Here is a 27,175-nt window from a genome sequence, read left to right on the forward strand (position 1 = left end):
TTTTCAAAGTGCCATATAAATATATGGGTGTACATATATACACGTGTGTAGGCGATGTCTGTGTATCAACTTGCCGTTAAATTTTTTCTGTTTCCTCTTCAGTTACAGCACTTCCCTTTTCCACTACAGAATCCCACACCTGCCCAAGGACCAGCACGAGCCACAGTTTGTTCTAGGCCATAGCAATATTAAGTTTTCTTTGTCATGCAACCAAGAAGGACCAGAAATAACTTTTAAAATCGTTCTAGAGAAAAGAACTTGCTTTGTGATGGAACACATCAGGGTGGCAGATCTTTAACTTTGGCATTTTGAAGCACAAAAAAAAAGCTATTTCAGAACATTTTAAACACGTTTTTTATGGCTCCCTCTGAGCTGAGTACTGTTGGGCTCGCGGTAGCTGAAGTGCCTGGCAGCTTTACAAAACCAGCCCTAACATAAAAAATACCCAGTCTTTAAAACATATGTAAAATATCTTTTCTGCAACATTTGTGGCACATAAAGTACGAAATACATGTTGTGAGTGTGATGTAAAGCTTTTATTGCCACTCATTTGGGATGACCCATATAACTCACTCATGATATGTTAATAAAACTGTTCTCCACTCTGTCTCTTTATAAAAACACAGATATAAAGACCACTAAAACAGTGGTGATAGCTGGGTGCTAACTTCTTAAGTAGTGCCACACGCTGCATTTATCATCTGTCCTAAATTGCTTTATCTGTTTTCTGCCCAGTAATCAAAGACTGCTTCTAAAACGCTCAGAAACAGCAGTTTGCAAAATAAATTTGCTTGAGAAATAACTTTTTGAAACTTCTCAAACTCCCGCTGGCTGGAGGCCCAGAGCCATCAATATTCTGTCTGGTACCAGTGACAGCTTTAAGGACCAATATCTTTTGACCTGTCAAAAGTAAGAACTGAAATTTTATGCCATTGGAAGGAAGAGGTTTTTTGGTTTTCTAAAATAATAACAAACCATCACCTTAACCTTGGAATTACCTGCCTGACTAGGGAAAGTTTCTGAACTTCCTTGTCATTTAGTTTCTTTCCTTCTCCTAAGACCTTGCTAGTTAAGGTACGAAGATTTCCTGGTAGAAATATGAAAAATACTACTTGAAAATAATAAAAATTAAACCTAAAAATCTGTGTAAGTTGAAATGCAATTGGACTGCAAACCTTCCAAGGCAGGGACTTGATATGCCTGATTAGCACTCTTAGATACAGCCATTCTGGGAACAGTAAATGTTTATGATTAAGGTACCAGCAGATAGAGTTTTCTCACGTATCTGTTCTGAAGTAACTTCGAAATCATAACACATCATAGGGAGGGAGAGAAGAAATAATAAAAAACTATGTATTTATATAAGTTCAGGACTGATAATATGCAAAACCCCCCAAAAACAGTTGGCAATATGTACTGCACTCAATGAGGTTAATGATTTGCCCAAATTAAAGCACATTCTTAAGCCTTTGCTGAATCAGGGCCTATATGCACAGGCAAGGCCCAGACTAAAACGCTTGTGATGGAAACAGTAGTTGGCAGATACTCTTCTTTAAGAGGGAATTATTTCCCCTGTGTGTTTGAATATTCCTCCAAGTGCTGCTGGCTTTACTGGGATGCTTTGTTCTGTTTCCCAGCTGAGCTCCCATGCTCGCACACAGGAGCAGTAGCACAGCTGGAAGTGGATTAGAGCAAGCTGGCGGCAGCAGTCCTGGGAGGAATTAAGCGTCTCGCTGCTGGAATGGGAGGCCTAAATCACATTATTATTTAGAATTGAGTTTTAACTTCATTGCTCTATGGTTTCGCACTGGTGGGTAACTTCCCTCACTGCACTCTACTCAGTGCATCTTCAGTATGTTCCCCACAGCAAGGACTTAGATGAAGTCAGGGCTTCGCTCAGTGAGGTATCCAAACCTTATACAAGCAAAGGTCCAGATTTAAGCACCCGACTGATCTTATTGTCCCGGGAGGATTGCTCACAGGCTTATATTTAGCAATCGTAGAGCAAGCTATCACATGATAGAGAGCCCAGTGACTGGCTCCTGGAAGTCAGTTTGCAAAACTTGGTGACTTCAAAGGGAGAAGAGTTGGCCCAGATTCTGTTTTTCCGAAAACAGATTTTTTTGTTTTATGCATGCAAATGTTCTTCATAAAATAACAGGGAAGAGAAGAATGAGACATAACTGAAAATCAGTGTTGCTAATTTTCTTTATTAGATCAGATCTTAAATAGTTGACCTTTAGCTTGAAAACAGTGCTGGGAATAAGATGACTAAATTGGAATTGGAGACATGATTCTTTTCTAAATATCCTGATTCTTCTGATTTCAGAAAAAAAAAATCAGAATTTCACAGAGTTTGAGGCTAGGAAGATCTTTAGCTTATTTGCTTTGATCTTCTGCAAATCATATCTCGGTCAGTTTTGCCCATTGAAGAAAACATTATTTCAGCCTTTAAAGTACAAGTTATTTTGCATCAGAGCAGAGAACAGGAAAAAATGAAGGGTCTTCAAAGCACAATGCTCTTCTAAGTGGGGGTGGAGAGGGGACAGAATTTACTGCACGATAGATGCCCAGCTGATGACAATAGCTAACACATATTGTGCACTGCAGTGGAATGTGGATCATGGCGATTCGGGCAGTCAAAGCTGAAAAACTTATTCCTGGAGCTTAACCTGGAATCAAGATCACTCTTAACATGTGAGGGAGGTATCTAGTCAGCAAGGCTTTCTGCACCACTCCAAGGCAATGGTGTAACCATCCCCACGTCTAGCAGCCAATGGCCAGACGGCCATGGACAAGCCCCATGGCATTAATTGCATACTGGGAGAAAAGATACTGTGATCTTTGCAAGCATCTTAAGTCTCAAAAGCATGAGATTTAATTACAGTCATTGTCTCAATGTTGAGAAGTACATTCTCTGTGACATTATGGTGGTAAGTCAACCTGCCTTAGTCCTTGTTCCAAGACCTGTAAGGTAATATTAGGGATTTTAAAGTGCCACAACCTGCCCATGCAGTTCTATCCTCCTCCAACCCAGTTTCTCCCATTTCTGTCAGAACCGAATCAACGCCCGCCTTTTCTTAGTCTCATTATAAACACCTAAGAAGTAAGTCCACTATTCCTCTCTCTTTATTTATTCCTTAAACTCTTTATTGCTTTGGCAATGTGAAAAGTGAATTTGTCTAACTTGTAACCATTATCTTTTTCACATTTTTGCCTACAAGGCTGAAGAGCTCCTTCTCACTTCCCACGTGTTTTGTCCATGAGTGAGAATCTGTGCCTGTTGGCCTCTCAGCTTTCTCTCTGATAAACTGTACAAATAAACTCATCAAACCTATCATTTTAAGGCTTATTCCCAGTTCTGGAGAATCATCTTGTTATTATTTGACCTCTTGTTCGAATTTTCAAAGCCTTTTTTAACCAGAACTGAAAAAAAAAGTTCTTAATACTTCTTGCGACAGTGCAGTTGCAACAGAGGGAATATGACCTTTGTATTAATACTTCAAAACTTTTTGTACCTCCAGACATAATTATAATTCCTTTTGCTTCTGCTCCTTTTAGAGAAGCTAAGTTGAGGCATAATCATGATGATGTCTAAGTCATTTCATGAAGCTTGAAACAGAAATTCTCAAAAGCAAAGAAACAATGGAAAAGAATTAAGACGTGAGTCATTTGTAAATCTCATTATCTCATGGGGGTTTTTTTTGTATCTCAGTAACAATTTTTGCACACAAATGGCAGAAAATACTGGAAGTATTAAAATATAACAATTTGAGACTGAGCTTTTCTAAGGGAACTGGGGGATTTGGGAAATGAATAGGCTTTAAAACTTCATCCTTAGGTGCTGCTGTCTAAACAGTGCTGTTTCCCTCTTGTGTGCGTTCAGTTCACTGCTGCTGAAGTTAAATAATGTAATTGAAATTGGTGGGCTGCAACCGGGATTATTCTGGTGTAAAGGAAGGCAAACTTTATTCCTCTGTGTGCCTGGGATCGAAAGAAATTGATGTCAAAAATGCAAGCACCCATAGCCTGTAGAGGAACAATCTCTCTTCAAATATTAGAACACAAGGGGTCCCCAGAGCACTGTCGCTAAAGCCCAGATGCACTCTACCAGAAGCTAACCTTACTCTTACTTTTAATGCAGAAACATGTAGTCAGTTTTCTTTTGTTAGTCCCAGAATCATCTTGTTTGTTCTAGTTGTTACTAGTAAAACAAAACTTTACACTCTGAGTAAACACACAGCATCTTAAAAATCAAGATATGGGAGTAACAGTCTCATACGACGACTCTATGGTTTCATGATCTCCAGAGCGTGATGGTTTTTTGGTCAGCTTTTGGAGGCAAATCCGCTGCCTCTTGTCTGCAGTTGGTTTAGGGACACCTGCACAAGACCAGCAGGTGGGCAGGATTATGCCCTCAAGGATGTGCTCTAGAAATGATGCTTACGTGTTGCCACAGAGTTACAATGATTTGTAAAATGCAAGTTAGGTACTGTTCTTCCTGGGGCACTTGTAGGCCAGTAGTTTTACATTCACTTGCTTCCTGCCCACAGGGTCACTTGGACTCCCTAGGGATGTGGAAATGAACCCGTCTTTTGGTGTCATTTGAACACCTGGGGTTTCTTCTTAAACGCAGGCACCTGAAGGTGCTCCAATCACATTCTTCATGATAATTTTACAAGTATTATGTTCACTTCTTGCCTCCACTGTAAAGCCAAATTACAAAAGGAAGGAAGAAACCTGAGTTTTAGATCTAAACTAGAAAGAAGTCAAAACAAATTTCCTAGATGCTTGAAAATTAAAGACATTTATTCACCTGTTTCACTGCGTTTAATTAGGGCACAGGATGGGTGGTAGCACAAAAGTAGGATGGTGTCTCTTTTTGCTTGTTATATCTACTGTTTATTCCCCTCAGCCAGGAACATACATCCATGGCTGGTGCATCGCTGCTTTTGTTTGTTAACCTTATTTTCTATACAGCAAATTGGAAGGCAGAGGATTTAAACCATTTAAGTGTAGAATCATTGTAGAAATCTACAATGTCATGTAGAAAAGCTTGGGAAGAAGAGACTCGGGTCTTCTAAATCCAGGTAACCTCTTAGGCCTTGGATCATCGTGCTCTGGCTTAGGAAAGCGTATCTGGGGAATCAAAGTCTCAGTCTTTCTAAAACATAACTTCTGTGGGGTTTCTGAGACACATTTGTCAAAATATCCCAGACTTTGGGATGATGCTCTAATTGATCATTCCATGTTAACTAGGGTTTGTAGGTGGGATGGGAGAGGAGAGGAAGAGGGGTGATAAGGAAGGGATCATCTTCCCTGAGTCTGTCTGTCTGTCACACATTAGTCATTCAACCATCCTGGCTTCTTTTGTCATCAGAAGAGAGGGGCATTAATCCATTTCTAAAGGGCAGTTTGAATTACCTTAAAATATGGATTTAAAGCTGGCAGAACTTCCTCTAGAAGTACTTGGTTTTCATTGCTATCTATAGAGGAGACTCAGACAACTAGGTTGAACTAGTTACCTAAAACTTAGGTGGCTAAAATTAAACAAGATGAATTTTATCCCTAAGTAAATCACTAGATTATTTGATGGGTCTGGGTTTCTAAGATTGCTTTGGGTGTTTAATGTCTGTATTTCACCTCCATGTTCTTCTGAGTCCTGACTGAAGTGCCCCTGGGTTTTAGCATCTCTGTTTCTCTCACTGGACATCCACAATCGTGTGCACAGCCCGTTTATCCTAGTTTAGACCATGTCTGAAAGGCAGGCTGTGACTGAAATTGTGTGGCTCTTCACATGTGTGTGTCTGTGTCTGTGTGACTTCTCCCTGTCCTGGTGTGTGCTCATTCCTTTTCAAGTCCCAGCTCTGACTGATCTGGAGATGATTATGAATCCCCATTCCCTAAGAGAAACCCCTAAGGCAGGAAAGCGGAGCTAAGGAATAAGAGGCACTATTCTATTTCTCTTCTATACGCACAGCCAGGTATTTGTTGATTCGTTAAGTGAGTAGAAACAGACAGAGCACAGCTTTTCAGCATGTCTGTGTGGGCATTTACCTTCACTGTGGGAACATGCTCAAGACTCTGTTCCACTGAGTATTGAATTATTTATCTAGAGTGGAACATCTTTAATAGGAGAGATGACTCACTCCAGAAACTCCCTTTGGCCCAGAGTTAAGGCATCTAAATACCTTGGATGCATGGAAGCATACAATCTCCATCCTTCTCTACATTTCCAAAGACTGCTCCCTCATTTGCCTCTCAATGGAGACGTTGCACAGAGCTGGGGATTGGCGCAAACACGCCTGCGAAGGATGTTGCAATGCTCAGATTGATGATGTACTTGCCCTTTGGGGAATAAACCCCAATATTTAAGTATTTAAAAGTATTTTTAAAAAAAAAGAATGGGAGGTGTTATCCTACATCACTTCGGTGAACTGTAAAATTGTATTCAAACGGTAGGATTCAACTCGCCTAACTTCACCTCCCTGAAAGTTAGGTGTGTAGTCTGAGCCAGTCCTTTAGGCTTCACCAGTAATTCACACAGCAAGAAGGGCACGTGTGGAGTGAGTCACACCGAGCTGAAATCAGGTGTCTTGGGCAGTTGGAAGGAGTTACCCTCTGGAGACGCTCAGTATCTGTGAACAGAGAGGGAACCTTCATAACCAGCTTAGACAGGACACCTGACCCTGAAACAGCCAAACAGAAGAAATCAAGGAAGCACTCAAATCTCCAGGGTTATATTGAAATTGTAGAGGGGGAAGATAAACTGTTCAATATGTAAAGCAGTGGTGTGCATATTGCAGTCACAGCTCCTCCGTGTAAGAAGGATTAATCTATACAGATTAAAGTCACGATAGTCTGTAGAGTCTGCCTGAAAAAAATGAGAAGGATGGAGAAAGAAAAAGTGAAAATATTAATCCTTAGTCTTTAACCGGACTGTCATAGAAGTAGAATGATATTATTTTCTTACCTTAAATTGCTGGTTTTTAGCTGGTTTCTCTCTCCTACCAGGAAACAGTATTGGGTCTCATATACTATCAAACTTCGTGAATCTGGAAGTGATCAGGAAAGGTGGTTTGTTTTTATAAAGGAAAAATAAACCTCCGATTGTTTGTGTGAGACTGTGAATATTTATGTACTGTTCCCATTTTCCCTCATTGCATATTTCACCAAGTTCATTTGCGTGTGTAACGGGATAAATCTTACTGGAGGGAAGTGGAAGAAAGCAGAAAAAAGGAAAGGCATCAATCAGTGATCCAGAGTAGGAGCAGGAACTGTTGTTCATTTTTGAACATGGATCGCTGTTTGTTGGACTTGCCTGGGCTTGACAATTAAGAAACTTACAGTTCTGCCAAGGTCACTCTCAGGTGGTTGCGGATGGTGGCTACAAAAGCCATTATGTTGCTGGACTTCAGTGAGTTTGAAGCTTTTCTGTCTTTGTGCTCTCAGTGGTATTCTCTTAGGAAGAGGGTTACTTATATTTTACTTCATCTTGGAGAAAATCATAGTCATAGAATAGTTCAGGTGGGAAGGGACCTCAAAGCCCATCCAGTCTCACCCCCTGCCATGGGCAGGGACACCTCCCACTGGCCCAGGCTGCTCCAAGCCCCATCCAACCTGGTCTGGAACCCCTCCAGGGATGGGGCAGCCAAAGCTTCCCTGGGCAACCTGGGCCAGGGACTTCCTACCCTCAGCGGGAAGAAATTCCTCCTTGTGTCTTGTCTAAATATTTTGTGAAAATATGTTTATTTGAAAAAAAATGCCATGAAAAATGTGAGTAGCCTGAATTAGTGACAAATGTGGGTTGAATTTGGTGAATAATGATTTGTTCTGAAAAATAAAAGTGTTTTCTCTTGAAGTTTTTGAAACAAAAGGTTATTATCATTTTAACTGAGAAAAGGCATTTAAATTTTGAAGATTATCAACATTTTAAAAGTGATGTGAAAATGATTATCTAGCCCTGACTTACTTAACCAGCCGTCCCAAATCAAGGCTTTCTCCTTGTTTTCGTGTTTGACTGGAAATCTTGTGTTATTTTGCTTTATGTTTGTTTAAAAAAATGAACTAGTTTTGCTCACTTTTAATGTAAATAAATCTAATAGGTTTTATGTTCAATTTAGCTGAAGAATCAATTCTTCTTATTGCTCTTATTGGGTCCTCACTATTTTATATCTCTTTCCACAATATGTATCAAGCAAAATCCTCATCCTGCTAATGGTTCCACGCAGGCACATAAAATAGGAGTGATCTCTCCTAGTTTCAGCTGTTTGGAATGCAGGTAGCCAGCCTGCCTCTTCTCAAAGGAGAGGCTCCTCTGGTGGTAATTCAGCTTTTCCTAGGCTACTCTTTTAGGATGGAATAATTTGCCTTCCAGTGGTTCCTTTAGGCCACAGAGACTGGCATTTATGTGCATTGTCTGCTTTGCTATTTCTTCTTGTACCGGCATTAAATAAAGGAAAGAAATATTTAGAGTTCAAGGAAGGAAGAAGAGTCTTTGTCTGACCTCTGCAAGTGCTGTGGGTGTGGGCAGTCTGAATCAGTCTTATTTTTTCCGAACCACTTTTCTTTTAGTACTTTCTAGTTACTTTCCATTTTGCTTCAGCCTTATTTGACCCACAGAAAAAAGGAGAGAGAAACAACTGATGATCTTGGAAGTTTTATGGCCGCTATTATTTAGGAATTCAGATGAACGGATTATAACAGTCCCTTTTGGCTTTCAAATCGACTGGAGAAATCCTAATTCCACTCAAATCAACAGCAAAACTTCTGCAGCTTCAATATGGCCCAAACTTCACCCTGAGCACCTAAGAATGAGCCTGTGTCCTTCGCCCTCCCCTTGACTTGCAGGATTGCTCCATGCATTTCATTGTCCAACATTTTCTTCACTTGTGGTAGAAACGCTTCAAGACGCAAAGATTTCTCTTTGTCTCCTGGAAATAGTTTCAAAGGCTAATAGTTTAAGGAAGTTTTTGCTTGAAGAGTTGAGTAACAGAGCCAAAGTCTGTTCTTGGGTGAACTGGAGTAAATATGGAACAGCTTGTTGACAATGCGGAGTCACTCGTCTTTTATGTCAGTGTAACTGAGAGCACAATTTTGCCAATTATTAACTTTTGTTACATTATTTGTATTTCTGTGCATGTCAGGATTTGTTAATCTCAATATTTAACATCAAGTAACCTTTTGCTGAAAACAGAGCGTCATTGTGAATTAGGTATCATCAGCTAAATTGAACCTCACCCTCTGCATTTGACAGATGGTAATGCATTCATTAAGTGTTCTGTGGTTGCTTTGAGGTTGGAAAGTGCTATTTTTCTGGCTTCTAACTCAGGATCCTTCAGTAAAGTCGTATAAAAGCATAGTTTTGAAGGGAGAAGGAAAATCACAAGGAGCTCATGAGGTTTTTTATAACATTAATATTGTTGTTTACTATTGTGAGGATGACATGGCAGGACTGCGATTGCTCTAGGTTGTCTTTTACTGCATAAGTAACCCTGAGCAGAGTAGTGGAGGATGAGAGAGGTGATTCCACCATGGAGTTTGTATATATACAGGTAGAACTTCTCAGATTTTGAATTTATGTTCATTACATCACCGCGGAGGCAATACAGTGCTGGTGCCTTTGTGCTTGGCTATTTCACCAGAAAGATGGTTTACGAGAGTTTAAATGTTGCAGTTTTTGCAAGAGTAACCTGATGACAAGGTTCCTCTCTCAGATCTGGTCCCATTTGGGATGTTTAAGTTCATTCAGTCTGCTCGGTGGGGAAGGAATCGGGGGTAGAAATTTCAAAAGCAGCACAGAGTCACACTCTAAAGTGTAGCTCCACTTGGTCTTGTAATGTTGAATCCTCTTCCCTGACATTACCAAGACAATGCAAGGCTGAGATTAGACACTTTAGGAAAAGTTCTCCATGCAGCTGATTTAGGGGTCATTTAGACCGAGCGTAGAAGAGTCCACTTACAACAGGAGAAGCTCAGGGTGTTTAATCCAAACCTATTCATTTTCTTTATTCACTCCAGGGAAGATTAACCCCACGGGCAGATTTGCAGTTGAGCCTCGGCTGTTACCAGCAAACCTGTTTAGTTATTTAGTGATGTTACCAAGAAGATAAATTGCCAAGGGAATTTGCTGTTTCGCCCCTTGTGAAATTCAGTGTGGATAGTATGTTCAAAAATGGGGAATTAGTCACTTTTTAGTTAGTCATGACACTTTAAATGCCTTTATTCTGTTTAGTGCTGTGACTGGTATTCACAAGACCGCTGCCCTGATGCATGTCTACTGTCCCCTATGTTCTCAGTGGAGACAACATACAGAGCCATCCAGATTTTCCCAATATAGTCGTAGTATGGGAGGTTTAGAATGAAATCTTTCTTTCACTTACTGGGTTTGCTTCGTCATATGAAATATGACAACTGTTTACTCAGCAAGAGTCCTGAAACCTTCAGAAGCTGTAGGATATTCTGAGGAGGTTATTTCTTGGTCTCTGCTTATATATTGATCAGATAAGAGAGAAAATGAGAGAGGTGATCTTTCTGGCTTTCACCTGCGGTGTCAGCTTTTGGTCATTACCCTCTGAATGATGAGTGATTTCTGGAAAGTGATGCAGTTCAACAGGAGAGCTGTACAGAAGACCTGATACTCCACTCATGGGGGCTCATCTGGCATATCTGGGCTGACATCACATTGAAAAGACATTTGAAACCCAGTCTTCCACTTTCCAGGAGATACTTTCCCTATACCACTGGTAAAATCACTGCATTTCCTTCAACAGTTTTTGTAAGAAAGGAGAAAACAACCTAGGTTTTATACCTCTCTCTTCTGGGGGATCACTGATGAATTCAAAATTAAGGTGGGTTCAGGGATTTGACACTTGGCTGACTCTGAGGAGTGGGGCTTAGAAGCCTCTGGCTTCACTATTTTTGAGAATATTTACACATATTAATATTTACATATTTACATATCCTCCTACTTCCTCCGAGAGCCTTCTCAAGGAACCTAAGGCTTCCTATCATATAGATACACCTGAATGTTGCAGGGCACCTAGAAATTAGGATTTACAACATGGATATTTGCATATGGATTTAAAAAGATACCTTGAAAACCATCAACAGGCTTAAAACACCCTGACCTTTGAAATGGCAGTTGTAGGATTTTAATTCTCTTAGCTTTTCAAAACTGTCACTATTCAGTTGGAAGAATGGCAGTTCTCCCTTGTCCAACACTTTCCTGTTTTCATTACTGTTCTGAGAGATTTTCTAGGATTAGAAGAAGTTTAATTAATTAAGCAGGGTGACTGGAGTCACAAGTAGTGGTCCAGTTCTTCGCTATAGATGGTCCTGACCGTGTCACAATTTCACTGGAAGAGCATAGAATGATAGAATAGTGTGGGTTTGAAGGGACCTCAAAGATCATCCAGTTCCACCCCCTGCCATGGGCAGGGACCCCTCCCACTGGCCCAGGCTGCTCCAAGCCCCATCCAACCTGGCCTGGAACCCCTCCAGGGATGGGGCAGCCACAGCTTCCCTGGGCAACCTGGGCCAGGGCCTCCCCAGGGAAGAGGGAGCATGAAGCATGAAGAAATTCCTCCTTATGTCCGGTCTAAATCTGCCCCTCTCCAGTTTACGCTCATTGTCCCTCATCCTATCACTACAAGCCTTTGTAAAATGTCCCTCCCCAGCTTTCTCATAGCCCCTTCAGGTGCTGGAAGATCTCCGGATCCTGTGGGTTCCATCAGAGCCTGTGAATTAGGTCACAGATGCATTGAACCCTGAACATATGCTTATTTCTGGCCGAAAGCTGTCATACGCAAGTGCCAAGTATGAATTCAGATAGATGTTTTTCCCAGTGTCACAAATAGGCTCCACTCCAGGCATTGTTTTTGAGAGAGCCATGACGCACTTTGCTGTATCAATAAGAGAAAAATAAAAAACCAACTCTAATAAGTTCCAGAAAAGTTACATAAACACATCTCACCTGATGCTCCTGTCTTCTTAGAGACACTTGACTGACCCCATGGGCCAACACAAAGCATCTAATGTAGAACTGACACTGTGAGTATCACACGGATCACTCAGAGCAATGGTCCTACTGGGTGAAGGAGATAGTGGAAAATGCTCAGCTTCGACTCAGTTCTCTGAAATCTGAATGAGCAAAATTGAATTAAAGCACATTAATTAAATTCCATGGCCTCTAAATGAATTCATTGTGAGAGGACATAGTCTGAGACTGACCAAAAGAAGAACTATCTATTCAACAGGTGTTATGGGTCAAACCAAAAAGAGATTGCTAAATCTTCTGAGTGTTGCCACATGAGGGTACATTACACGCTGTGCAGTTATTACTCTTAGTGGAAGTTGTGCGGTGGAGCACAGCTGCAGGCGATTAAAGACACCACTGCCAGGATCTGACAGCAGAATGTCAGTGACAAAATTCAATTTGAATTGATTAAATAAGGGATGGCAACACTTTTGTTTTATGGATGGCAATACTTCAGTCGCTTTAGATGCTCTGCTTTCAGAAATAAAATTCTTTCCCTCCCTGCTATGTTTGTTGGGGTGTTTTCAGTTGGATTGCAGTCATTTCTCCAGTCAATCAATTAAGCCAGGATTTGCCACTGTGTCTAAGAGTCAGCCACAAAAGAGCTGGTATGCTTCCCTGGTACTGGGCCAAGAGGCTTCGGTGGGAGCAAGACATCAGGCAGCTTAATCTCACTTCCACCACTGGCGCAGGGTTTAATGGATGTTGGGGTGGCAGAGAAATCATGTTCTGTGGTGTTCGGCTCCTGCTCTCTCCGTGGCCCCGTACGCGCCGCCTTTCTCTCGGTGCCAAAACCACAGTGGGGGCTGACAGCAGCGCCAGCGGAGCTACCTGTGCCAGCAGGCTGCTCTGTGCAGGAGGATCGCTGCAGCCTTTTGAAGCTTTGGTTGTGCTCCATAAATATATTTATCTCCATAAGCCTTGTAGTGTTACACCGCCTGCATAACTTGATGCATTGAGTAGTCTCCCCTAAGTTAAATGGCCGTAAGTTACTCAGAGATATAAGATTTTACAGGATTAGGTCTTAAATACTGACTCCGGGCCAGATCTGCAGCAGGTATAAATCACCGCAGGTAATTTTCACCAGCTGAAATTCTGGCCCTAAGCCCATGAGCCGTGTTGTTATTTTTTCACATTGTAAATTCTTGCTGTTTCTTATTTATATTGCTTTAGCACTTTGGGGCACATGTCAGGGGCCGAGACCCCATCGCGCTTGCCACCCTTCATACAGAGATGTAAAAGATCTTTCTTGCCCCAAAGTGTTTGCACTTTAAATAAAATGCAAACCTGCAAACAGTCATTCAGCTTTCTGTAAGTGCATTATTATAATCAAGTTTTTCTATTATCTTGCCAGTAAAGGATAAGAACAAAAATTCTGCACCTGCATCAGTATTTTTAAGTAAAGAATTTGGTCTCTGCTGGAAGCTGTGGCTGCCCCATCCCTGGAGGGGTTCCAGGCCAGGTTGGATGGGGCTTGGAGCAGCCTGGGCCAGGGGGAGGTGTCCCTGCCCATCGCATGGGGGTTGGAGCTGGACGATCTGTAAGGTCCCTTCCAACACAAATTATTCTATGATTCTATGATAATGTCTAAAGGGGATTAGAATCATAGAATCATGGAATCATTTAGGTTGGAAAAGACCTTTACCATCGTTGAGTCCAACCATAAACCTGACACTGCCAACTCCATCACTAAGCCATGTCCTCAAGTGCAACATCATTTTAGTAGCATTAGAAAATTCCCCTTCATTTCTTTCCTACCTATCTGCCTAAAAAAATAACATAGTAGCATACAGAGCTCCAATTTACTGTGTGATGGCCTCAACAGACATGAAAAATATCATAAGGTGTATGCATTTTATTGGACTGTCATAATAAAAAGTTGTTTTTCCTTTCCGTGATCTCTTTCACTCATCTTTTTTGCTAGTCCATAGGAGACACAGCACAACAGTTTCCTGTGTCCACTCCTTCAATTCCAGGTGAGCTTCACCCTCAGGCAGACCTTTCTGGGCTACTTTGACATCAGCTTGTTTAGGCACTGGAGCACAAATTAACAACAAACGAAAAATAGAAATAGTTCTTGGCTGGTTTTCTAGATACTACCAATTGACAATGAGTGTTTCTAGATAATTCTTACTCTGCCCTAATCACTTATTCATTCCTTTTTGGCAAAGCCCTGGAAAGAGGCTTGGTGAAAGCTCTGAAGAAGCTGGATGACTATCTGAGGACTCCTTTGCCAGAGGAGATTGATGCAGACAGCACTGAAGAAGAGAAAGTGTCTAAACGCAAGTTTCTGGATGGAGATGACCTGACTCTTGCTGACTGCAACCTTCTGCCCAAACTCCATGTTGTCAAGGTAAAAAATGTCGTAGAGTGTTCAAAGGAGTCTGATCTGACAGTGAAGTGCCTTGCTCCAATAGCCGAGTGATAAAGCCAGCACGCTTTTAAGCAGGAGTATCTCAAGTCCTAGAAGAGCAGTTTGAAACACACTTTCACTCCTCACTATTTCCTAAAGGTTAACTTAACCAGCTTTGTACTTTGGACGTGGGAAAATTGTCCTGTCACTAGTTAGTGGCAAAGGCAATATTAAAATCTAGGTATCCTGCCTCTTCATTTCCACCCTGCTGCAAGTAACAGCGTATTTGTCATTAATTAGTTCCCTTTACTCTTAAGAGAGATGTCAAAACTTTAGTCAGTTCCTACTCATTTGTAAATTAGGAGCCACAGCCCATCTTTTGGGAGAATATTTGTTCCATCTGGCATTTCACACAGAGAAGTTAAGAAATCAAAGTCACTGCTGAGGTCCGGGGTTTAAGACGTACAACAGTTGCTGGTGTAGTTCAAACAGCATCCATCATCTTGATTCTAAATGTTGCATATATTTAATTTATCAGATTACGTGTTTCTTCAGAATAAAGCAGGTACCTGGCAGACCTTTGCAAGCAAGAAAGCTAGGAATTAAAGCCAAGTCATGCATATAATTTGGCTCTAGGAGCCAAAACACAAACTGAGCCCAGGAGCTGACTGCATACACACCAAGTTTAGCTCTTCTTTTGACTTGTCTTCATTAGTGATGTTAGAGTCAGGCCATGTAAAATGAATGTGTGGCCCCTTACTCGTTCCTGTCTCCTTGCGATGAAATGAAAGATGCCAAAAGAGAATTAAAATCTTTCTCAGACAAGCATAGCCATAGGATATTGCCTGAAAAGCATTTTACAGATAATAGGAAAGGGTAAATAATTTCTAATTTGATGGGTGATACGCACTGGAAATTGTGAAAATCTTGACCTAAATTGCCCAACGGGTTTTATCTTCACTGTGTGTTTGTGAAGCATCACTGAAGGCAATAAGGTGTAATTAAAAGTTGTTTAAGACAGGATCTGGACTTGCAAAAACTAAGTGGATCCTGGTAATGAAACCAAATCACAGTCATTTCTGAGAACATGACTGTCCTAAGAAATCTGAGATGGAAAACAACTCTACTGTGTGCTTTAAAAATAAAAGGGAACTCTGTGGCACATATGTATGTAATTTATGCCCAGGAACAATTTCATACTGTCAGAAAAAATAGAGATTGGAAGCAGTCATGAAATCAGCTAATCCATCCCTTCCTATCAGCTAGTTCGTTCTGTCACCACAGGATTATTATATAGGCTATATTCCTACAGGAAAACTGAAATATCCCAACCCAGCAAGCTACTTAACCAACCAACCAGCTCTAAGCACAGATTAGTCCCATTGACTTCAATGGGGCTATACAGGTGCTTAAAATTAAATACGCACTTAACTATTTTCCTGAATAAGGGCCTGAGTTTTCAGAAATCGAAAATTTCCCTTGATAGACAATTTCCTAGTCTAACAAGTCTTGAAATAACCATTTTCTACCTCAATTTATCCTAATACTCCTGTTTCTAATGTCTGCTAAATCATCTTGGTTTCTCAATCATGGTGCCCGTACCACCCTGAATTTTTCCTTTGCGTGAACACGGACACAGCCTCTCACCAGCTGCAGACAGTTACGTCCCGTGACACCGCTGGCCAGGCAAAATATATTACATATATTATACAAATAAATACAGTACATATGAAATACAATATATTGTTAATTATAAATGTAATAGTTAATATGAAAATATGATATGCGTAATTGTAACTAATGACTTTCCCTTAAACTTATCTTGCTTTTTATGATTCAGCTAATTACCTGTTTCTTGTGCAGCGTCTCAGCTTTAAGTAGTGGACAGAAGAGTGGTAAAAACCACCAAAACCAATAAGGGCATATTAATGATATTCAGTGACCATAAAAGTCATAATTTGGTGACAGTAGCCAGGCTGTTGACTTAGAGTGTCCTTAGGCCAAGTAGCATCCTTGCTGGATGCGGGAAAACCAGCAGTCATTTTTCAGGCTTTTCTATCACAAGCCACTGAGTCTCCAAGCATTTCTCTCCTTTGCTATTAATTATGTGACAAGAAGGGGTACGAAGCTCTCTGAAAAGGAATCTGGAGATATATCACCAGCAAGACGCTATTTTTCCCCTTCTTTTATCTTTGATTTAGATTGTCACGAAGAAATACCGCAACTTTGAGTTCCCAACAGAGATGACAGGGCTGTGGCGGTATCTGAAGAACGCGTACGCCAGGGATGAGTTCACCAACACCTGTGCGGCAGACAAAGAAATCGAGCAAGCCTACGCAGACGTGGCCAAGCGGCTCAGCAAGTCCTAACTAAACTCAGCGGTGGCTTAGCATCCCCTTTCACAGACTCTTCTCCTTGTTGCCTTAAGATATACTTTATCATTACGCTATTTGGTTGGCATCCCTATGACTTCACCAGTTCCAGTGTATTGGTCAGGGACAAATCTACTTCTCCCTGGAGAAACCAGAAGGCAGCTCTTGCGTGGGGGGTGGAGACCCTTTGGAATCTGAATCTAAGATCTGGCTCAGCTAGTGTTATTCGCAATCTGTATTGAAACGAGTCTGCTTTGCTAGTTTCTTGTTTTATGTTGGGAGTCTATCACCTCCTGTGTTTTTTTGAGTTTTAAAAATAGGAAATTATCCGAAATTTCAAGTAAGAACATTAGGGACAAATAAAACCATTTTTTCTACAGGTTATTTCAAGGATGCTTTTCCCCCTTGTCCTTTCCTTCAGGCAGGAGAAACATGAGAGAGAGAGAGAGGCGAAAAAAAGGAGTTTGACCCTAAAGTAGAAGTGATCTTAACAGTTTTATTGTAAAAAAACCACAACCCTCTCTGAATGCATGTTCTGTCTGAGCAGGCCCAAGAGCTGATCGGGTATTTATTTTTAACTTGACGCGAGAGGGAAAGCCTGAGTGAATATGTCAGACTTGCAGATGCTCCTTTGCATAAAATTTGCATGATGCTGTTGGATTTGAATGTTTAAAGCTAAAGAGTGAATGAACAATTGAGCAGGCAGCGCTTGGAAGAGGGAGGCTCGTGCCAAAATGCCCAGTGGATCTGCTAGTTGGTAGGGACACAGACGTCGCAGTAACGGGGCAGCATATTGACTCCAGCGACTATGGAGAGAGCTGGCACAGCTAACCAAACCACATAGGGTAGTTTCATCCTGACTGTATGGTTGCCAGTTCCTTTATAATTGCTATCTTGGGAACCTTGGATAGGCAGGAGAAAGCTGTCACTGCACATGAATTCCAGGCAGGGGAAGCGCTTTCTTTGCCTTGGGCTCCAGATGGGTCACTTTCAAGCACTCATCATCTCACCCCAGGAGAAGTTTGCTCTGAAAGCCTCAAAGAGGGCAGGCTAAAACAGAGAAAGGCACACTTCCAGCCAAAAATTCACAAGGATGTTAGCAGAAATCCATGTGTAATGCCTTAGTCCCGCTTCTCCAGTGTTTACTAATCCAGGCTATGCGATTCTGAATTAAGATTGTTTTCTAAAACTGATTATTTTGTTCTATCTATAGCATCTGCCTGACACGATCTGCTTTATGCTAGTGATTATTTGCACGTTACTTTAGCAAATTCAGAATGACAGCTCTTTTGCGTGGAACATGTGTCCTGATATTTACAACGGTGCACATGACTCTTGATTTTCAGTTTGGAGGGATTTGTCATTGTTTTCAAAAGTAAAATAAAGCTGAGCAGAAACTCCATGTGGCTCCCCTTCTGCTCAGAGCTGCACTGGTTTGAGGGGAACCCCAACCTGGTGAGCTGTGACCAAGGGGAAGCTTGCAGCAGGCTTGTTTGCTGCCACAGAGCTGGAGGACAGGAGACAGCATTGAAAGCCAGCTTCTGCCATCTCATGCCGATGACAATCTGAAGCCAACCCACCACTTTGGTGGGATTATTCCACTTTTCACGTTAAACCAGCTGGGAACAGAATGTTGCTTGTCGACTGTGAAGATAGTTTGTGGTTGACTATTGTTTCACATGCGATGGGCAATTTGTTCTGAACTTTCCAAAACCTTGGAAGCAAATCCATGAACTCCCAAATCTTCCCCTAGGATGGGCTGTTTTAACAATGGCTAGACTGGAGGGTAAAGGCTCGCAGTCTCTAATATATTACTGAGAAATCAGCTGGCTCAGAGAACACTAATAGCAGCCAGAAAAATCTAATGAGATTAGAAATGTCTGTGCAAGAACATGTGGCTTGTTAAAAACATTTCTTCATGAGATTGGAGTTATTTGTGAATTTCTTTTCTTTTTTTTTTTTTAAATTAAGGCATCTATTTATTTATTTATTTATTTTAATTGACTCAGTCCTTTCTATCTTTCTTTCTGATTTTGTTTTCACTCAGCACGCTGGTGAAGATGGCTCTGTCTGTTTAGAAAAGTGTTGTTAGCAATGTTCAGCAAATCCATTTCTAGTGAAAACTCTCCTGTCTGGTTAATTGTCACTGGCATTTTCATTGCTTTCGGTGTGATTTGGCTAGGGGTGTGCTGATCAACAGAACCTACATTTTTCTCAGTTGCCTCTTTCCAGGTTTGTACTTCAATTAACAGCTTTGCTTAATCATAGAATCATGGAATCATAGAATCACAGAATGATTCAGGTTGGAAGGGACCTCAAAGCCCATCCAGTCCCGCCCCTGCCATGGGCAGGGACACCTCCCACTGGCCCAGGCTGCTCCAAGCCCCATCCAACCTGGCCTGGAACCCCTCCAGGGATGGGGCAGCCACAGCTTCGCTGGGCAACCTGGGCCAGGGCCTCACCACCCTCAGCGTGAATAATTCCTTCCTAATGTCTAATGTCAATCTACCCCCCTCCCAATTTAAAGCCATTCCCCCTCGTCCTCTCCCTGCACTCCATGATCAAAAGACCCTCAGCTTTCTGGGAGCCTCTCAGTACTGGAAGCTGCTCTAAGGTCTCCTTGGAGCCTTCTCTTGAACAACCCCAACTCTCTCAGCCTGTCCTCATATCAGAGGTTCTCCAGCCCACAAATCATCTCCATGGCCCCCTCTGAACCTGTTCCAACATCTCCATATCCTCCTTATGTTGGGGGTTCCAAAACTGGACACGGGATTCCAGGTGGGGTCTCACAAGAGCAGAGCAGAGGGCAGAATGCCCTCCCGCGCCTGCTGGCCGCGCTGCTTTTAATCACACTTGCAGTGAATCTTTGACTGAAGATGCAGATGCAGATTCTCACTCTGTGCTTATTATATTTAGCTCCTTAAACAAGATTGTCCAAACCTACAGCTGATCTCAGTGAACCAGTTTAAGACATCTGGGCGAATGAACCGGTTTAAGACATCTTCCATCTCTGTAAATTTTCATCTCTGTAAATTTTCTGAATCCCAGGGTCCTGAAATGTTCTTATAGGTCTTACATTAGTTTTCCTAGAAAAAGGCCAAAACACAGTTGATCTCAGTGACTTCAAATCGCATCTATTTCTCAGAAATTATGTTTAAAACTGGTTAGGCTTATACCAAAAAGAAAATAAGCTCTTAGAGCAACAAACTTTTCCTAAGGTGATTTGCACTGCTTTTATTAAAATCTTTTCAGGATTCCATTATAAAATCTGAAAATCCCCAAGTTACCTTCCTTTGAATTAACAATGCTGCTCTGTAAATATCTCTATTTTTCTAACAACACTCCTAAAATATCTCACTAAAATGTATTGATGTATATGAGAAAGAATAAGAGGAAAACTAAAGTATTTTGTCTGTTCTGTCTGACTTCAAGTGTCACTCTGCTTTCTAAGTTAGCATTTTACTCATAGCTCTATTATAGACTGATCTAAGATTATGGACAGGTTCAGGCATTCCCTGACCTTTGTTTGGGTTTGAAATCCAAACTCATGGTTTCAGATCTCTAACTTTCCCTCACCTTTGTATTTTTTGGCTTTAGCCAGAGTCAGAAGCAGGAAATACTGGAAATCCTACATAGAATAGTGTTCTGCTAAGATTTTTTTGACCTCAGTTCTCAAGAATCAGGATCCATCACCAGTGACATTTTAAAGGGCTCCAGACTTCTTTAAGCAGGGTGTTTTGGGTGACCTCCCATCGTATTTAGTATTATAAGTAATAAATATTAATCACACAGGATTGTATACCTACGCTGGCAAGGCAGCGCTTCTGAAAAGAATCTAAGGGACAAGACAGACTTTGCAGATTTACAATAACTTTGTTCGAAAATTGTTTGCAAGATGTAAAGAAAGGCATAGCGGAGAAGGGGAAGAAGCCAACAATGTGGATTTAATCATCTGCATTTCAGAAATGCAGACCAAATGTCTGTAAAGATGTCCATTTCATCCAAACATTTCTTAGATATTTATTTCAAAGCTCCCTGTTCTGTCAATCCAACACTCCATTCATATTGGAACTAATATTGATTTTTCTGCTATTAGCAGTGGAATGGCAGTGCTAGAGGATCCCATTTATTTGTTACTCTTATTTTCTCTTAGGCTGTTTGAATCCCCAGGAGGTCATCTTGCTGTACAGGTAGGACTAAAGAAGCATCAGTCTCAGGATTATTTAAATGAGGACTTCTGATAAACACTGTTTTTCCAATAGAAAGGATCATCTAATTATATCAATTTATCAGGTCTAATGTGGAATACAGAGCCCCAGGTTGCTCCTATGGCCACATAGGGAAGAGGGTTTTATTGATCTTGTGGGATGAAGTCCCAAGGCCACTGCTTGCAGCGCTGCTCCCACCACTGTGCCAGCTGCAAAGGGGAGAAGCAAGAGAGCTCACTTTCTGCATTGACTGAGTTTTGCTAATTATCTCAGTTTAAGGTGAGATAATTAGCAAAAATTTAGGCCGTGGAAATCCTACTTATGGCCCAGAAGCACAAGGGAACATTCCCTTTTTGGAACTAATTAGTGTTTCCAAGAAAAAAATAACTAAAGCCTTGTGTCCACCTTCATGTTTATTCTTTTAAACACAGAAAAATTGCTTTTGTTTATTATTCTACCAGATACATTCATTATTCTTGAATAGCTTTTGATATTACGAAATAATTTTTCCAGTAAGATTTTGCTTTTCTGCTGAATCTTTCATCTCTTCATTAATTTTGATGTCTGCAATGACCTAATAATTCCAGAGAAGGCAGGAAAGCTGTGAGGCTTGTACGTGCTGAGAAGCTGAAGGAGGTAATGATTTTTTTGGAGGAAATAGTACAAAAGTATTTTATTTTAAAAAATGTGTCTTTTTCATCTGGGATCCTTTAACCAAGACTGATAGACTGTTCAGTCTGGACTGCGATTTGCAGCACAGACCTGAGCAAGCCACCACAGTTAAGGTGGCTTTGCCTAGGGATTTCCCCAGGATAACAAGAGATGTTCCCTCTGACTCACAAAATTTCCCATTTTCTTGAACAGAAGGGATCTGGTGGTTTGTGCTGGTACTGAACTATGACAAGCCACTAAGTGCTAGGCAGTGAAAAAAGGGGTCCTGTTCCCTTCTCCTCCCTTGTAGCTCACATCCAAGGAAAGCAGAAAGCATTAATCTGTTTTATTTCCCTGTCCCACGCCTGAAGCACCACTCCAGCCCTGGGACAGCACAGAAACCTCATCCAACACTGGTTTTCAAAGCCTAATCAGTCCATGTTTTAACCTGTGACATAAAGGTCTAAAGAGTCCTGTGTGACTCCTCAGGCTCTCACCACGGAGCATTAGAGAGCTCAGCAGCAGCTCGGAGACGGCAGCAATCATTTATTCCCCTGTTGCCCCTAATCGTTCCCCTTTCACCATTTATTGGTGAGATGCTAAAGCTGAAAATACTCCAGAGGATGCGTTTGAATGTGGTGTATTTTGACCTGTGCTCATCAACTGACCCGCTCTGAATGCTGACACTGCCGCAGCTCAGCAGGTCGCGCCTCGGTTGCCGAAGGGACAACCCATTACCCGTTGGAGCGGCAGCGCTTGGGTGGCTGAAGCTGCTCAGCTGGGGATGGTGCAACCAAGATGAAAGATTTCGGTGCCACCTTTTCTCCAGCCCGGCTCTCTCTCTGAAGTGTGTTAGCAGCTCTGCTGGGGCCATGGCCCAGCGCTAATGAGCATTTCTAGCTTGCAGCATGTGAATAGAGACTACTCATGTGTTTAATGTTAAACATGTGCTTGCCTGCTTGCCTGGATGAGGGCCTAAAAGTCATGACAGAAAAGCCTATACTAATGAAGAGCATTATTATTCTCCTTCCTTTGAAAGCCAGTGGTAGAATTCCCAGTGGGGGAATTCCCAGTAGGAATTCCCAGTAGAGCCCAGGGCTACATAAGCACAAAGAGGTATCAAGCGTGAAGATGTCCTTAGAGAAGTGCAAACACTCAAGGAGAAAAGAAAGCAGTGTTATATGGAGTCTTCCTACTGAAGCAGGACAGAGAGCCAGCCCTGTCCCAGTGGGAACCGGAGCACTACCAGCGCCGTCAGGTTCTGTTCTGCTTTATCACCGAGAGATTTAGGGCAGAGCCGGGACCAGAGCGCGCTGGCAGTTTAGCACCGAGGCGTGTTCTGCTGTACCTCCCACCTCACTCCTTATGGTCGTATCCCACAGATTAAACCGTGCCTCCGTTCTGTCTGCCTCACTCTTATTATGAAGCGGCTTTGTTGAAAGAAAACTAAGGGTGGGGAATTTATTTTTTTTTTTATATGTATATACATGGAGTAAAAACAATCCAAATATGCTTTAATGGTTCTCAACATGATATTGTCAATTCTCACCATAGGGTGGAATTTGTTGCTTGAAATTAAATTAAATTAAATTAAATTAAATTAAAACAGAAAAGCTTGGCTATTGCTAATGGGTACTACTGGGAGCCCTAAAAGCACTTTGCAGTGTAAAACTATAGCGGGAGTGAACATCCTTTAATTCCCAGAATTGCTTGGGTTTCATGGGGTCATTTCAGCGTGTTCTGCTGTACTGCTGAGAAGTTGCTCTTTCTCTGTCTCCCTAGGTCTATAAACTCTGAAGAATTTGGGAAACGATTACAAGCACCACATTAATCTTTTTCTTTTTCACTGCCCCCCCCCTTCATTAAATTAACTACTTTAGTTTGGAAGCAAGCGCTAAGTAAATAGAATTTGCGAACAGCAAATTTCTCTGCTTTTTCATTAAGGAAGTTTTTAAGAGCTTCCAGGAAATGAGCGGTTGTTCCCAGCTTTGGGAATAAACTGTGGTATAAAATACATGAGGAAGTGTGATTCTTATTAAATAATTTAAGCAAGATAATTGCAGTTAAGGAGCATGCTTAAAAAATGACTAAATGAACAAAATACTCCAGAAGTTACAATAGAGATTTAGGATTCAGTTACGTTCTCTGTTCTTTCGTGTTTTTTATTATTGATTGGACATTATAGAAAAAATATATATCGACTGTATTTAGCTGTATTATTTAATTCAATAGTGCTGTGAAGTGTGTTGGGAGATAGGTGGCATAAAGAGGAAAACTCACACCCTGGAAACAGCACTATTATTACAGAGTCTTTGATTTTGTCCCCATTGGAATAAACAAGAGACGCACCATTTAGTTGTGTGGAAGCAGGATCTCAGCTTCATAGATCCAGATAGTTTGGCAGTCCCTGCAGAGGATGGAGTAATTTGCTGTTTAGCAATCTGAGTCTTGCACAGTGCGTTTCGGAAGGCGTCCAGGACCATCCTGACGAATGGATAGCTTTGCTTGTGAAGGACCGCAGTGAGTCCCCTGCTGTTATAAAATGAGATTAAGCCATCATGAGATGTGGACTGGCCAACCCTGAACCAGACACATTTGCCTGCAGCGCGGCTGCTAAATTGGTCTGACATCAGGAACCGCGGGGTGAGAGCGTGTCCTCCAAAGGGAGTCAAAGCGGCATCTTTGTCACCAGTCATTTTCTATTTATAATGACACAGATCTATTTTATAATCACGGGGAGGCAAAACAGGAGTGGGCTTTGTTCTGCCTAAATCGCATTTCTCGTGCGGGTGCGTTTAAGCCCAGCCTTTGGCCCCTTGCCGCACACCACACACACCCAGGGTGGGCAATTCTGGCACAACAATGCACACCCTGTCGTGCTTGAATGCTCAAAGGCTCCTGCGCTGAAGCAATAAACTCCTGCTAAATGGCTTAAAAATGTGCCCTTAAGTGTGCTGAGCTGTCACGCTGCCTCGCTCCTCATTTCCAATGCCATTTTGTGTCTAAGCCTTAGCTTTCAAATAAACCAGGAATGTTTGTGTTGTTTAGTGCTGGAAATTATTAGGCGTTATTAAGCATAAGAAACTGGGGTGAAAAAAACCCAAACCCCAATTCAATCCTCTTTCCTAGTGCAAAACTGACTGCTCACACATGCAACTGTATTTTCTGAGGCTGTGAATCAATTCCCAATAGGTGAACCTCTACAAATCCTTGTAGTCATGAGGACACCCCCTCTTTTTTTTGCCTGGAAAAGTTATGATCTGGTAATCAATTAATTTATTTTTGCAGTGTGACTGGTTTCAGTTCTAAATCCTGAAAGTCAAAACCAAGCTGCATAGTGAAATTTGGGTGTGAATGGAAATGTTTTTTTCCTCCAAACCCACTCATTTTCAAATCCTGACTCATTTAGGGTGCAATCCTGGTTACTTAGAGGGGGGTCAAAGAGAGGAAGGGGAGCCCACTGTGTGTGCTGCTCTCCTTCCACTGAGAGAGTGGAGCAGGAACCACTCTGGTAGTCCTAAGTACGTGGAAAAGTTTTCCATTTTCAGCGTACAAGCAACTTATTCAGAGACCTGAATGGCCCTAAACTGTTGCTTAAAAATTGGAATGACGTTACGAAGGAAAATGTGTGATATGAACAATGACACAATCAGGCACAGCACCTCTTCAGGACATGATGTAGGCAAAATATATCTCATTTGAAAGGACACTCACATTTTTAGGTCCTGGCCCAGACGCAGGTACAGGGCTGGGTTTTCTCCACCAAAATGCAATTTATCTGGGAAATACCTAAGGGCTGTTGGGATTGCCACCGCCTGATCTGCTGAGGGAAATGTCAAATCAGTAACTCAGGAAAGCAGGAATGAAGTTTAGACTTGGATCTGGTAAGCTTCAAAGAGAAGTCATTTATTTGTAAACAACTATTTTATAGTGGTTGGCAGCGAAAATTAATTGTGCATTTCAGAGTCTCCATTGGGTAAGAAAGACAGGATAAAATCCTTCACATATTTGTGACTTCAAGTTGAGGCGCACGGGTAATTTTAGATTAGATTGTAGCTTTTTCGGTAGGAAATATATATTTCTTTCCTGTATGTGCAGCTCCTAACGCAATAGGAGCCTGATTAGAGCCTTCGTGTGCTGCTCTAACCCTTGTAATATAATAATAGAAAAGATATAATTAAAATATCATTGCAGTTTACCTTTATTATTATGATTTTGCGGCTGTACTCTGTCAACTGTGAATAAAATAGATGTCTTTTTTTGTATAATAGGTAGTATATTTTATTATTGAAGAAACAGTTAAATTTAATTTTGAAAAACAAAAAAGTATCTGGTCATTGTTTCATTTTAAGCTTTTGGGTAAATGAACAAACATTTCTTTTGTATCCTCCAAAGGAGTATGTGTTAAATGAAGAAATCCACCTTCCTGAACTGGAGCTGTTTATAATCTTGTATTCCAAGAGTGATTAACACCTGATCATTTGAATAAAAGTGGTTTATTTTCTCATTGGGTTTTTTTCCTGATCTTTTGTTTAATTTTTAATAGGTTTTTAAGCAGCAACATTCTCTTGGCTGCAAGAATCAAACCATACGCTCTCAGCTTGAATACAACTATACCCATCAACTTAATAGAAATAAAGGGAAAGGTAACAAGGACAATTGTGCTGAAAGAAGAGGAAAAATGGCTGGGGTATAACTCCTGTACTGGTCGCCAGGTGCTGGTGCCACATAGTTAGTGTAGCTGGTGGCACTGTCCAAACACATCACACAGGATGTATGAACGGGTGGGGTCACCATGCAGCTCTATAAAATAGTGAAACGGGCGATGATTATTCAGTACGTCTCATATCACAGGTTCCTAATTAAATAATCAAGCAGCAACTTGAAAGCAATCAGAAAGAAGAGCATTTTTACTCAGTGTGTAATTAAACTTTGGAGATATTTACCGGAGGATACTATGCACATCAAAATGAATGTGAGCTTCAAACGTGGATATGATAACTTTGTGAAGAACATTAATGCTGTTAAACATGAAAGTTTGGATGCAATGATGTCCAGGACAAGAAGTCCCTAAATGCCAAGGCTGGGACAGAATCCATGGAGAAGCAGGTTTCACTTGCCTTATTTCTTACATTGCTTCTGCTGTGAGCAGCCAGGCACAGCTCAGGTAGGGCTAGGTGACTTGGCTGCCATACACAAATGTGTATTACCATACACAAATGTGAAGTACTATAAATATTATTGCAACATGAAACTTTGTATTTAACTTCCCCAAAACAAACTGCTTCCAGAGAGGCATTAGAGACAGAGGCTCTGAGTCCCTGCCGCAGCAAATGACAGGGAATCACCATCCGTATGAAATAACAAGAATTCTCCATCCTCCAGTTGCAACTGGAGAGGAACAAATAGGATTTCTCCTGGATAACATTTCAACTTTTCTTCTGGTCGACAAAGATCGTACCTCTAGGTCACATCTGTCTAATACCACATCTGTCTAATACCACATCTCTCTTGAGGATTTGTTTCAAAGTCTTCAAGCCCAGGCTGCTAAGTG

General features: G+C 41.4%; 1 protein-coding gene across 3 annotated transcripts in view; it reads left to right on the forward strand.

The window, feature by feature from the left end:
• The window catches only part of CLIC5 (chloride intracellular channel 5), an 80,928-nt gene extending 54,800 nt beyond the window's left edge, over positions 1 to 26,128 (forward strand). For all 3 annotated transcript variants that reach the window (XM_009558429.2, XM_009558430.2, XM_054063154.1), the window contains exons 5-6: positions 14,209 to 14,390; positions 16,592 to 26,128. In XM_009558429.2, the coding sequence (XP_009556724.2) occupies positions 14,209 to 14,390; positions 16,592 to 16,759 (350 nt within the window). In that variant the 3' untranslated portion in view covers positions 16,760 to 26,128. The remainder of the gene's footprint in view (positions 1 to 14,208; positions 14,391 to 16,591) is intronic.
• The last annotated feature ends 1,047 nt before the right edge of the window (positions 26,129 to 27,175 follow it).

This window comes from Cuculus canorus, chromosome 3 (assembly GCF_017976375.1).
Source record: "Cuculus canorus isolate bCucCan1 chromosome 3, bCucCan1.pri, whole genome shotgun sequence".
Lineage (NCBI taxonomy): Eukaryota > Metazoa > Chordata > Aves > Cuculiformes > Cuculidae > Cuculus > Cuculus canorus.